This window comes from Arachis ipaensis, chromosome B5, assembly GCF_059453495.1.
Source record: "Arachis ipaensis isolate K30076 ecotype BB chromosome B5, ASM5945349v1, whole genome shotgun sequence".
Classification (NCBI taxonomy): Eukaryota; Viridiplantae; Streptophyta; class Magnoliopsida; order Fabales; family Fabaceae; genus Arachis; species Arachis ipaensis.
This window is the reverse complement of record NC_142440.1, coordinates 131,143,730-131,156,668: the sequence shown is the minus strand read 5'-3', so window position 1 is coordinate 131,156,668 and position 12,939 is coordinate 131,143,730. Positions and strand designations below refer to the sequence as shown.

General features: G+C 34.6%; 4 protein-coding genes across 4 annotated transcripts; all 4 read left to right on the top strand.

The window, feature by feature from the left end:
• The first annotated feature begins 427 nt into the window (after window positions 1-427).
• Window positions 428-3,034, top strand: LOC148565799 (uncharacterized). Its single transcript, XM_088487239.1, has 4 exons — window positions 428-969; window positions 1,062-1,830; window positions 2,523-2,708; window positions 2,828-3,034. The coding sequence occupies exons 1-4, from the start codon at window positions 428-430 to the stop codon at window positions 3,032-3,034; spliced, it is 1,704 nt and encodes a 567-aa protein (XP_088343365.1).
• A 2,832-nt stretch (window positions 3,035-5,866) lies between these two features.
• On the top strand, window positions 5,867-6,774 carry LOC148565798 (uncharacterized). The gene is made up of 2 exons (XM_088487238.1): window positions 5,867-6,679; window positions 6,766-6,774. Exons 1-2 carry the CDS (start codon window positions 5,867-5,869, stop codon window positions 6,772-6,774), a joined length of 822 nt encoding a protein of 273 aa, XP_088343364.1.
• A 40-nt stretch (window positions 6,775-6,814) lies between these two features.
• LOC110262987 (uncharacterized) lies at window positions 6,815-7,933 on the top strand. Its single transcript, XM_088487237.1, has 4 exons — window positions 6,815-7,148; window positions 7,252-7,456; window positions 7,559-7,698; window positions 7,782-7,933. The coding sequence occupies exons 1-4, from the start codon at window positions 6,815-6,817 to the stop codon at window positions 7,931-7,933; spliced, it is 831 nt and encodes a 276-aa protein (XP_088343363.1).
• A 2,781-nt stretch (window positions 7,934-10,714) lies between these two features.
• Window positions 10,715-12,477, top strand: LOC148565797 (uncharacterized). The gene is made up of 7 exons (XM_088487236.1): window positions 10,715-10,904; window positions 10,999-11,098; window positions 11,500-11,641; window positions 11,774-11,853; window positions 11,922-12,051; window positions 12,166-12,363; window positions 12,448-12,477. The coding sequence occupies exons 1-7, from the start codon at window positions 10,715-10,717 to the stop codon at window positions 12,475-12,477; spliced, it is 870 nt and encodes a 289-aa protein (XP_088343362.1).
• The last annotated feature ends 462 nt before the right edge of the window (window positions 12,478-12,939 follow it).

Below are 12,939 nucleotides of genomic sequence, written 5' to 3'. Positions count from 1 at the left end.
CAAAGTATAAACTATTATATATTTCTGAAAAGCCCAGAATGTCTACTTTCCAACGCAATAAAGAGCGCGCCAATTGGGCTTGTGTAGCTCCAGAAAATCTACTTTGAGTGTAGGAAGGTCAGAATCCAACAGCATCTCCAGTCCTTTTTCAGCATCTGAATCAGATTTTTGCTCAGGTCCCTCAATTTTAGTAAGAAAATACCTGAAATCACAGAAAAAATATACAAACTCGTAGTAAAGTCCAGAAATGTGATTTTTGAATAAAAAATCATAAAAATATAATTAAAAGTAATTAAAACATACTAAAAACTATGTAAAAATAATGTCAAAAAGGGTATAAATTATCCGCTCATCAGTGGACTTGCCGCTTAATGACCATAAGTATACGTGGTTTAGAGGCTGTTCATGTAGTCAGATTGATAGAGTAATGGTCAGCCTGGAATGGGTTGAGGAGTTCCCAGAGACTCGATTAAGAGGAGGACCAAGGGGTTTGTCAGATCACTATCCATTGATAGTGGAAGATACCAAGATGAAAGACGTGCCAAGACCCTTCAGAAGTCTTGACTCATGGTTTACTCATGAAGGTTTTCTAACAATGGTTAAAGAGGAATGGAGGGATTTAGGGGAGATAAATTTCACAGATAAATTGAAGGTTTTGACAGCACCTCTGGGAAGATGGCACAAGGACAATTTTGGGGACATGGATAAGAAAATTCTGCAGTTTGAGGAAGAGATAGAGAAGCTAGATGACAAAGTAAGTAGCGGGGTGTATGATGGAACAGTGGAGGTGAGAAGGAAGGCGTTGGTAACCTACTGTGATAGATGGTATATCAAAAAAGAGTTGCACTGGAAACAAATGTCACGATCAAGGCATGCGAAGGATATGGACAAAAATACCAGATACTTCCACCAGATAGCTTCCGCTAGAAGGCGGAATAACAAGATTGATGCTTTGATGATTAATGAGAGGTTGTTAGGAACTTAGCTAGAATAAAGATTGCTATCAGAGATTTTTATAAGCATTTGTATCATCAAAAGGAGTCTCCTAGGGTGGGCTTCAGGGATGGATTGGTGACTAGGATATCTAAAGAGGAGTATGTGGAGCTAGAGGTATTGCCATCAGTTGAAGAGATTAGAAAGGCAGTGTGGGACTGTGAATCGTCTAAAGCACCGGGTAGTGATGTGTACAACATGAACTTTATTAAGAAGTGCTGCGATGAGATCGGGTCTGAGTTTACGGCAGTTGTGATTGCTTTCTTTCAGACAGCCAAGTTACCTAAGGATGCCAATATCACTTGGGTTGCTTTGGCTCCTAAGTTTGTTAGGGCCAAGGAAATCAAGTACCTTCGCCCGATTAGCATGGTTGGATGTGTGTATAAGGTGATCTCTAAGGTGTTGGTTAGGAGGATGAGAGCAGTAATGCCAAGGCTGATTGGGGAGACTCAGAGTGCGTTTGTCAAAGGTCGCAAAATACATGATGGGACACTCATTGCGTGTGAAACTGTGCATTGGCTCAAATTAAGGAAAAAGGAGGCAGCAATCATCAAGCTAGACTTTCAGAAGGCATATGATAGAGTTAAGTGGAGCTTTGTGGATATCGTCCTGCAGAAGATGGGTTTCGGGAGAAGATTGAGGGCTTGGGTTATGGAGTGTGTGGGCACAGCTTCTATGTCAGTATTGATAAATGGTTCACCAACAAAGCCATTTATGATGGAAAGAGGTTTGCGACAAGGTGACCCAATATCTCCCTTCTTATTTATACTTGTTGTTGACATTCTACATAGAATGATCGGCGAGGTAGTTAGAAACGGCCGTATTTCTCCTTTGATGGTTGGGGGAGACAACATAGAATTATCGCATCTTTAGTTCGCAGATGACACTGTTTTGTTTTGTCCGCCAAATGAGGAGACTATCAAGAACTACAAGAGACTTTTACGCTGCTTTGAGCTGATGTCGGGGTTAAGCATCAATTTTGACAAATCTAGTTTAATTCCAATCAATTGTGACCAACAATGGGTGGGTCGTATGTGCAGCTTGTTGGAGTGCAAAGAAGCTACCCTACCAGTCAGATACCTTGGAATTCCTCTAGGAGCTAATCTGAGGTTGTAAAGACTTGGAAGCCAATAATAGATAAGGTGGAGGAGAAACTAAGCCTATGGAAGTCAAAAGTGCTAAACAAAGCGAGAAAGCTAGTGCTTATCAAAGCTGTTTTAAATAGCTTACCAGTATATTACTTAAGTTTGTATAAGATGCCCAAGGCTGTTGCTGAAAAATTGATTTCATTACAGAGAAAATTCTTGTGGAGTAAGGAGGACGGTAGTAATGGCATAGCTTTGGTTAGATGGGAAGTGGTTCAGGCTCTAAAAAAGCTAGGTGGTTTAGGTGTTGGAGATACGATGATCCGGAATACAGCACTCTTGTTTAAATGGTGGTGGAGGTTTTCAAAGGAGGAATGTCTGTTGTGAAAGAAGGTGGTTTGCTCTTGTTATAATCTCAATCCTAATGAGCTACTATCCACACAGACATTACCTACTAGAGGAGGACCATGGAAGGATATCTGTCAGCTACAGATCAAGGAGCAACATGTAAGAGATAAGATGATCACTGGACTCACCATGGAGGTTGGTGATGGTAGAAGAACCCGATTTCAGGAGGACGTTTGGCTATGTTGTGGTGCTCTAAAGGATAGGTTTCCAAGGCTCTTCTCGGTTTTAATCCAAAAAGGATAAGTCATTGGGACTGTGGGTTTTGGGATGGGTTAGAGTGGATTTGGAACTTCCAATGGAGGCATGAGCTGTTCCAATGGGAGTTGGAAATTGTGAATCAGTTGCACGATGCTCTGAGGCTAGTTAAACTAGTGGCTGACAGAGATGATAGGTTTGTGTGGAAGTTTGATAGACAAGGTGTTTTTACTACTAACTTATTTGTGCAGGTGTTGCAGGAGGAAACACTCCTGGAGGACATAACAAGTTATAGCTTCACCAAGACTATTTGGAAAGCCTTAGTTCCTCCAAGAGTGGAGCTGTTTGCTTAGTTTGTCTTGATTGGCAGGGTGCATACGAAAGAAAGATTGTGTCGGTTTGGAATAATTAATCAGGAAGATAATATGTGTGCTCTATGTAAAAAGGATGTAGAAAATGTTCATCACTGATTTCTTGGATGTGAATTTACTTGGCAGGTTTGGTGCGCATGGTTAGTTCATCTTGGCAGGAAATGGTCCTTTCCTGGTACTATGAAGGAACATTTTCAAAGTTGGACAGGAGCAACCAATCGAAAGGAGGAGTGCAGAAATTGGTTCATTTGCTATTTTGCGATAGTCTGGAACATTTGGCTGGAAAGGAATAGGAGGATATTTCAGAATAAAGAAAAAGGTGTAGAAGACATTATTGACATGTCCTTTCTTAGTTACCAAGAGTGGAAGTATAAAGATCCCTTGTGTTGTTGATGGCTATGCCGAAGATGACAATGGGATTTGTTTGATTCTGTAAGCTGCTAGATGGTTTCTGTTTGTGCTAGTCTTTTTGGACACTGTTTCTTGCTCCACCTTGGTGTTGAGCTCTTTTGTTTCAAAAAAAAAATTAAAATTAAAAATTAGCTTCGTAATCCCTAAACTTTCAAATTTTATGGTTCACTCTCACTCTCACTTTCCCTCTTCTCTTCAATCGCAAACCTTCATCTTCTCTATCATTTACCTTACTGCATGCCACATTATCCATCATCAATCAATAGCAACTAATCCACCTTCCTCTATTTGGGTGACAATGCCCTTTTCTTCCTCCTGAATTCTCCTAAAATGTCTCTATTTATCAATATGGTCTGTATTTGTTCTAGTCATAAATTAAAAATAATTTTCTTTAAATTTAAATAAAGTCAATATTTCTCTTTTTCTAAGAAGTCACACAAATTTGTAACTCTACTTTCTTCTTTAGTTTGATTTGACGTGAGTACTTTTCGTAAACAAATTAAAATACTTAAAGAATAACAATTATACTTTTCAACAAGGTTCTGAAAACCGGACTGGACCGGCCGGTTCGACTGGTTTAACTACGAACCGGCACTGCAAACGGTCCGGTCCTTATCTGAAAACCGCAGAAAAAAGAACCGCTCAAGAACCGGCGAACCGGTCAAAAAACCCGAACCGGTGACCGGCCAGTTACGCTAAACGACGCCGTTTTACGTGTTAAAAAAATAAAAAAAAATAAACCCGACCACCCCCCTTTCTTCCCCCGAGCCCCGACCCCATTCATTCATCAATCATCATCTAAATCATCTCCAATGGAGAAGGAGAACCCTAGCCACGCTGCCTGAACCATAGCCCCCTGTCGCCATCCTTCGCCCCCGTGGTGTCGCCATCCTCAGCTCCAGCAACCCTCCAATCTCCATCGTCGCCTGGTTCCTGCCCAGTAGCCCTCAATCTCCATCGTCTTCATCTTCTCAAGTCTCAACACCAGCACGCAGTAGCCTCTCATCGGCGGTCCTCAACAGTCAACACCGGTAGCCCTCCATCGACCCCAGGTGAGTGACTCGTCCTCTGCTCATTTCTCTTTGTCCTTCGCCTCTGCTCATGTTCTTCCATCGATGTGAACTGTTAAATTTCTGTGAACTTAGACCTCGGCTTAATTTTCTGTGAACTGAACTGAACTTAGACCTCTGCTCATGTTCTCTTTCTCTTTGTCCTCAATGTGAACTTAACTTAGACCTCGGCTTAATTTTCTGTGAACTTCATTTGTGAACTGTTCAATTTCTGTGAACTTGCTCTGTGCTGATTTCAGTGCTCATCTTCTTCCTTCTTCGTTCCTCTGCTCAATTTCTGTTTGACTGTTTGTTGGTTAGCAATTAGCATAAGAAATTAATAATCTGAAAAGTAAGTGGCTGTGTTTGGTCAATTTGTGTTTGGTCCTCTGCTCAATTTCTGCTCTATTTTGCAGCTTAATTCCTCTTTGTTGCACAATTTCTATTTGTTGGTCAATTTGTGTTTGGTCCTCGGCTCAATTTCTGTTTGCTGCTGAGCATAAGAAATAAAAAATCTGAATGTTAAGCTGGCTGGTCTTCTATTTTGCAGCTCAACTTCCTCTGTGAACTGAACTTAGATTTCTGTTTAATTTTCTGGAACTTCATCTGTGAACTGTTCAATTTCTGTGAACTTGCTCTGTGAACTTGCTCTGTGAACTGTTCAATTTCTGGAACTCCATCTGTGAACTATTCAATTTCTATGTATGTTCATTGTGTTGTGTTGTGGTGTGTTGTGTTGTTTAATTTCATACATGTTCTATTAATTTCAGTTATGGAAGATAGTATTAATCAAGAAGCAACTGATGATAACAATGCTTCTGTGAATAATAACATGCCTGCCAATACTCCTATTCCGAATGATGCTGCTAATCCTAATTCCCGTAGTGCTAACGATAGTCAGTCACAAGGTTCTTCTAACCTTAGGGGAAAAACAGATTTAGCTTGGAAATATGTTGCTCTACAACACGTGAATGGAAAATCACAATATCAATGTTTATTTTGTCTACAAGTTTTCAATGGAGGTGGAATTCACAGGATGAAGAAACATCTAGTAAAGATTACTGGAGACGTGAAAAAATGTCCTAAAGTTCCATATGATGTGGAAAAACAGATGGAAAGTTTGTTGAAAGATATTCAGGCCAGCAAAAAGAAAAGAAAAGTAAGTTTTGGTGAAGAGGGTGGTGATGAGGTAGAGGATGCAATTGATGAGGCAATAGCTCAAGAAGAATAGGAACAGCAGCGTACCTCGAGTCAGCAAGGAGTTGGAGGCGATCCAAAGAAAAAAGCCAAAGTCATTCCTCCTATGTTTGCACCAAGAACAACTCCAGGAGCTCAACCAAGTATTAAAAGTGTTATGCAAAACAAAGAGGCGATACACGAGGTTGATAAACGATTTGCTCGGTGGCTTTTGGATTGTAAAATTCCATTTAATGCTGTGATGTCGCCATATTTCCAAGATATGTTGGATGGTGTTGCTGATATTGGACCTGGTTACAAGGGGCCTTCTTATGATAAGTTAAGGGTTCATTTGTTGGCTGATCTTAAAAGAGAAAGTCAAATGCTAGTTGATAGTTATAGGAGTGCATGGAAGGAAACTGGATGTACCCTCATGGCTGATGGTTGGACAGATCAAAGACAAAGAACGTTAATCAATTTCTTGGTGTATTGTTCTAAAGGTTTGTGCTTTGTGAAATCAGTAGATGCTTCCAGTATGGTAAAAAATGCTTCACACTTGTGTACTTTGTTTTCTGAGGTGATTAAATGGATTGGCCCAAATAATATTGTGCATGTTGTGACTGACAATGTGGCCAATTATGTTGCTGCTGGTAGGCTTATCAATAGAAAATATGATAATATCTATTGGTCACCATGTGCTGCTCATTGCCTTAATCTTATTTTAAAAGATATAAGCAGCATGGCGCATATTTCTAACCTTGCAACTCGTGCTTCAAAGATCACAGTATTTGTGTACAATCGTACGGTTTTCTTATCTTGGCTAAGACAAAGACCTCATTGGAGAGAAATTGTACGTCCTGGTGCAACCCGGTTTGCAATTGTGTTTATTACATTGAAGAGCATCTTTGACCGTAAAAAGGAGTTGCAACAATTGGTTGTAGATTTAATTTTCACTGATCACAAATTAGAAAGGAGTGCTACTAGTAGAGCTGTGAGTGCTATTATTCTAGACGCCAAATTTTGGGACGATTGCTTTACTGTATGTAAACTTGTGGGCCCTCTGATTTACTTGCTAAGGGTTGTTGATGCTGATGACCCCCCATCTTTGGGATATGTTTATGAAGGAATGCTAAGGGCAGAAGATGCAATTAAGGAGATTTTTAGGCAATCCAAGACTGCATATCAGCCGTACATAGATATTATCAACTCAAGATGGGACAAGCATTTGAAGAAAGATCTTCATGCGGCAGCTTACTTCCTAAATCCTAAATTCTTTTATAATGAAAATTATAAAGAAGCACCTGATGTTATGCGAGGTTTGCTTGATCTTGTTACCTTGTATTGTAAGTGTAACAATTTGGATTCAGTTCAGGCAATGAAAGAAATACATTTATATAGAGATCGGAAGGAAAGTTTTGATAGACAAGAAGTTATTCCAGCTGCATCTGAACTTAAGCCTGGTAAGAATATGGTTGAATATTTGTTTAATCAATAGTAACTTGTTTTGAGCTCCTATGTTCTTAATTAATATCTTATAATATGTTATGGTTTTATAATTGGTAGATGAATGGTGGAGGTTATTCGGAGGCTCTGCTCCATGTCTACAAAAGATAGTTGTTCGCATTCTTAGCCAAGCATCTGCTTCTTCTGGGTGTGAGAGAAATTGGAGCCTTTTTGACCAGATTCATACAAAAAGAAGAAATAGATTGGAGCATGATAGACTGAATGACATTGTTTATGTTACCTATAATTTGCGTCTTAAATCCAGGTAATATATGTTACATGAAATACTATATTGTTTCATTTGTAATCTTTATCATAATAAATTTGTAAATTATTAAATCTCCATATATTGTATTTAACTTTTTAGGAAGGAAAAGGAAAAAAGAAAGCAAAAGACACAGCATGATCCAATTGATTATGAAAGTATCAGTCAAGTTGACTTCTGGGTGACTGAAGAGGTTGTAGAGAAAGAGCCTGATCTTCCTAGTAATGTGGATGACTTATTGCGTGAGTATATTATATTTAGTTTCTAATGATTTATTAGAATGTTGTTAGTTTATAATATAATGATAACATTTCTATTTTATTAGGTGAAATTGATGCTGATTTATATCAAAGTGGCGGTGGTAGTAGTGGTCTTTATGCTGCATCTCTTTCTTCTGCTGATCAGGGTGGGAATGAAGGTGAAGATCATCCCACCGAAGCAGATTTGCAACAAGTTCTTGCGGATTTTGATTATTGATAAACCATGATGTTGGGATTTAATATTTAGATATGCTTTTATTACTATTTAACTTTTGAGTTTGGATTTTGATAAGATCATATGTATTTGGTTGATGATATTTGATGTAGTGTTTTAAATTTCGAAGATATTTTAAGATTTATATCAGACTATAATTATATTTTAGGATGTGTATTTATAATTTATTTATTATTCTACTCTAAAACGGTTTTTTCGGTTGAACCACCGGTTGAACCGGTTAGACCAGTAAACCAATAAATCAGTAACTAGAGCGGTTTGATGACCGGTCCGGTTTTCTGAACCTTGCTTTTCAATCATCTCAAAAGCTTTCTTTTTTACTATAAGAAAATATTCAATAAATTTTAACTTATGATAACAAATAACAAATTTGGAAATAATAGTACTCGTAAAATTTGATAATAAATCTGACAAAAATTAATTAAAAACCCCACCTTTTCTAAGTTAATTAATTTCTCCAACCTAAAATCTTAATTCTCACTCTCTCTCTCCTTATTCTCACTAAAAAACACAATACTCATCACAATCTCAAACTTCCGATTTTAAGCACCAAAACAAACACACTTTTTCATTAATAACTTCACTCTTTTTTTTTTTATCTAAAATGAATCGAGTTGAATTTTTATTTTAAATAAAAAATGAGATAATTTAAATCTGATGTTTATGATCGTCTTTTAATTTTGTGATTTTTTGGGTGCATTTTTTTTTTGTTTGCAATTTTATTCGTATAATTTAGATCTTTTAAAATAAAAAATAGTAAAATGATAAAATAAAATATTAATTATTATTAAATTTATAATATTTATTATATATAAGTCTTATTATCTTAATATAAAAATGATTTAATTCTTTATTTTCTTTATCATTCAGATCGTATTGAATTGGCTGAAAAAAAAAAACAAAAACAAAAAAAAACTAGAATCTAATGAGAGGCATTGAGTTCGGATTGGATCTTGAATTTTCCTACATTATTCAATTCATTCTAACTTGATCCATTATCCATATATACCTCTAATCTTAGCAACAAATCGAACACATTATTTAAGTATTGTGCTCATTATATTTGTGTGTGAGTTGTTTATTTTAAAAATATGTTATTCGTATAATGTAACTGAATGATTGCACAAATTACTTTAGGAAATTAAAAAAAAAATCATTTTTTAATAAATTAAAAAAATTAAAAGAGAATTCAGTATAATTGTGAAAGTAACATTAATTGGTAAAAAATTATATTATTTAAAATATTTTAAATAAACCACTATTATAAAAAACTGAAAATTTCAAATTGTAAACTTAAGTACAATGTAATAATACTTCAATAGAATGCAACAAACAAAACAAAAAATGGAATATCTCCTAGTAATAAAAAATATTAGCGGGTAATAACTAAACATGATCTCCTTAAGAGTAAAGCTCCCATACACTGAGTAAATTATGACAATATGATCGTATATATAAAAATCATAATATTCAATATATATTATCTCGAAAACAAGGATCAACAATGTATTCAATATTAAATGAAAATTTTCATAGGTATCTTTTCACAAAAAAAAAAGTTAATTATTATTAGATCTACTATTTTATAGTTTTTATTTCTAAGGTATAATATTCGTTAATTAAAATGTCCCCTTTTTTCTAAGTAAGTAGTCTGAAGTCTAAAAAAACAGAAAAAAAAATATACTCCAGAACAAAAATAGTAGGTGCATACTATGATAAAGAAGAAAAATAGTGAAGACACGAAGACTCAACTGTATAATAGTTAGATACATTTTTAAAAAAATGTGTTATTTTATTTTTATTAATTTTTTTAAAAAAATATTACTTATCTTTTAAATTTTTAGTTTTTAATCAGTTTTTTTATTTAAATAATATTATTTAATTAATTTAAATATCTATTTTTATAGAAAATTACTTATTTTTTTTTATAGAAAGTTAACTTATTTTTTAATTTTTTTAAAAAATTATATTATAGACATTATTTAAATAAAAAAACTGATTAAAAACTAAAAATTTAAAAGATAAGAAAATTATATTATAGACAATTTTTAAAAGATATCTAATTACACTATCTATTAATATATAATAAGCAACTAGTGCATGTTTCTTTGTTTAACAAGTGTATAATTTCTATACATGACAAGTGTATAATTATTTAGTTGTCAAATGACAGCAAAAGAAAATAAGTAATAAAGTCATGTATTTGGACAGTAAATATTTTACAAACAAAATGAGTATAACCTATTTAAATTATTCAAAGTAAATATTTTATAAAAAAAAATGGCACATCAACTTTTTCATGATACTATTTAAATAGCCAATCCTACGCCCTGGGAAATAAGCATTTTATAAAAGTTATCTCTCCTTATCACTTTCTCCCTATCAACTTCATGCAGAACCTGAAAAAAATGGAAGAGAATTTTGATTTAGTAACTGATGTGAATCCAAAAAAGTTTCAATGACATTTCGAAATGTATGTTGTTAGGATATGGGAGGTTTTAAGCAAATACAATGAGAAAGAGATTAGGTCGATTGAAATGATTCTCCAAGATGTAAAAGTATCATTCTCACACTGAAATATGTATTCTTTCTATTTACTGTTGATATTTTTATAGTAGTGTGATACATGAAATAGACAAAATATATTACTTATTTCCAAATCTGTTTGTAATGCTAAAATAGGGTGGTAAAATTCATTGCACTATTCCCTGGGGGTTGGTAAAAAAATGGCGTGGTGCCATTCTTGAGTTTCAGATGTACACAATGGCTAATTTTATTGTGTTCGACTACAAGTATAAGGAGAAGAATGGTGTGAGTAGGATGGTATTGACATTCTCCCAGAGGACTTTGGTCAATCATGTTAAGAAGCCAAGCTTTCCCCTTGACGCTTTCTGCCTTAAGTCCTATGTGAATCTTCTAACTGTTGACAAATTATCAGATTCTGAAATGTTTGGTGAGTGTCATATATACTTATAGCATAGATTATGCATTTAAAAAAGTTTGGGTTTATGTTCTATAGAAGCTAATACCATTATTAACAAGTGTAGATCTGATCGGAGAGGTTGTTGGTAAGGAAGATCCTAGGGACTTGATCACTAGCAAAGGGAAGGAGACTAAGCAATTGGTTATCATCCTTCAAGACCTTGAGTATGTATTATATACACATTTAAAGGTTTAAGTTAAAATTTTTTTCTTGACAATTTATGGTGATAGAACCTTATCCTTGGTTGTGTTATATATACTTAGAAACAACAGGATTAATTGCATTTTGTTTGGTGAGTTGGTTGACCATCTCCTACTGCACCTTGAAGAGGAGAGAGCTGAACCACTTATTGTTGTGCTACAATATTTTAAGGCAACAAGGTGGAATGGAAAAATATCGGTGCAAAGAAACTTTAAAATCTCGAAGGTCCATATTAATCCCGAATTAACAGAAGTCATCCAATTCAAGAGCAAGTTAGTGTTGTAGATCTTCTATATATTTTGATTTAAGAAAAAGGTAAACTCTTTAGTTTTATCTAACATTTTGTGACCATTAATGATTGTAGGTTAAGTAGTCCTGCCGTATCAAATTCGACCAGGATCAGCCAGGTCAAGGTGTCATCTCCTAATGCTTGGTCTGCCTTAGATGAGTTAAAACACGGAAGTGTGGCTATCAAGACAATAGAGGAAGCTCTCAATTTCATGGAGGTCTAATATGGCTAAATTTTACACAATAAATTTTGATATTGATGGATAACACTACTGTAAATTGATAAAAAAACTAATCTTATTCAAAATCATTGATGACTCATATCCTATATTATTTTCACATCATTGTAGGAAGGTCCCATATGGATATTAGGGACGATTGTATCCATCAATGCGGGAAAGGATGATTGGTTTTACAAATTTTACAGAAGGTGCCCTAAAAAAGTTGAAACCCCATTGGAAATAGATATGAATGTGGCAAGTGCGGACACACACACAGAACATCGGCTCTTAGGTACAAATTAGAGGTAACGGTGTGCGATGGAACAGGGAGCATGTCACTACTCCTGTGGGATAGAGAGACCATACAGTTGTGTGAAAAGTCAGCGGACAAGATTATTTGTGAAAATGTAAGTAAATTTTGAGTTTATAAACTCACATTCCTTTAAAATTACTCTTAATTATGTTGTGTATTTAGGAACCAGAACACTGAAATAGTTGTTTTGATCTATGTACTTGGTTAGGGAGTTGGAGAAGATTATTACCCACAATTGCAGGACAATATAATGGATAAACGAGTGTTATTTAAACTAAATGTGAAGTCTGGCAATATAAAGCAGTATGATTTAGTGTACACAGTGATAAAAAATTTTGACGATGAGGATATTATCATGAAAAACATGCTAGAGAGCCTTCCTAATAAATTGGCTGCTAATGAAGATGTAATTATCTCAAATTACATGTTCCCACACACATTGTTGTTCTTACTTTGGTGAATCTTTAATGTGTTATCTATTTTTTAATAGGGTTTGTCTATTCTTATGACAAGTCTTTAACTTATAAAAATTATGAAATTAAACCTATTATGTGATAATGTATGATAAAACATCCTCCAATATATATACTTAAACAATTAGAAAAAGGTGTGAACTAAAAATCAAATGCCACAATTGAATAATGCATATTGAGCTAAATTTAATGAATATGTATTTAAGTTATTGATTTGATCTACTATTTGACAGTTAAATAATATGCACTTTAGTTATGAGTTCGCTATGAGTTGATATTTAGTCCCAAAACTTAAAATTTATATTTTTAATAAGATAAAGATGTAATCGGAGAAGAATAAATAGGATAAAATGGTAAATAAATTAGATGGTGACATTTAGGAGAATCCTTCATAAATTGAATATATCAAGAAAAATACATAATAGCACTCCCAAATTCCAACTATGAGCTAATTATTTTAATTTTTTTTATCTAATTAAAACTAGACAGCCAAAACTCATGGAGTTGGA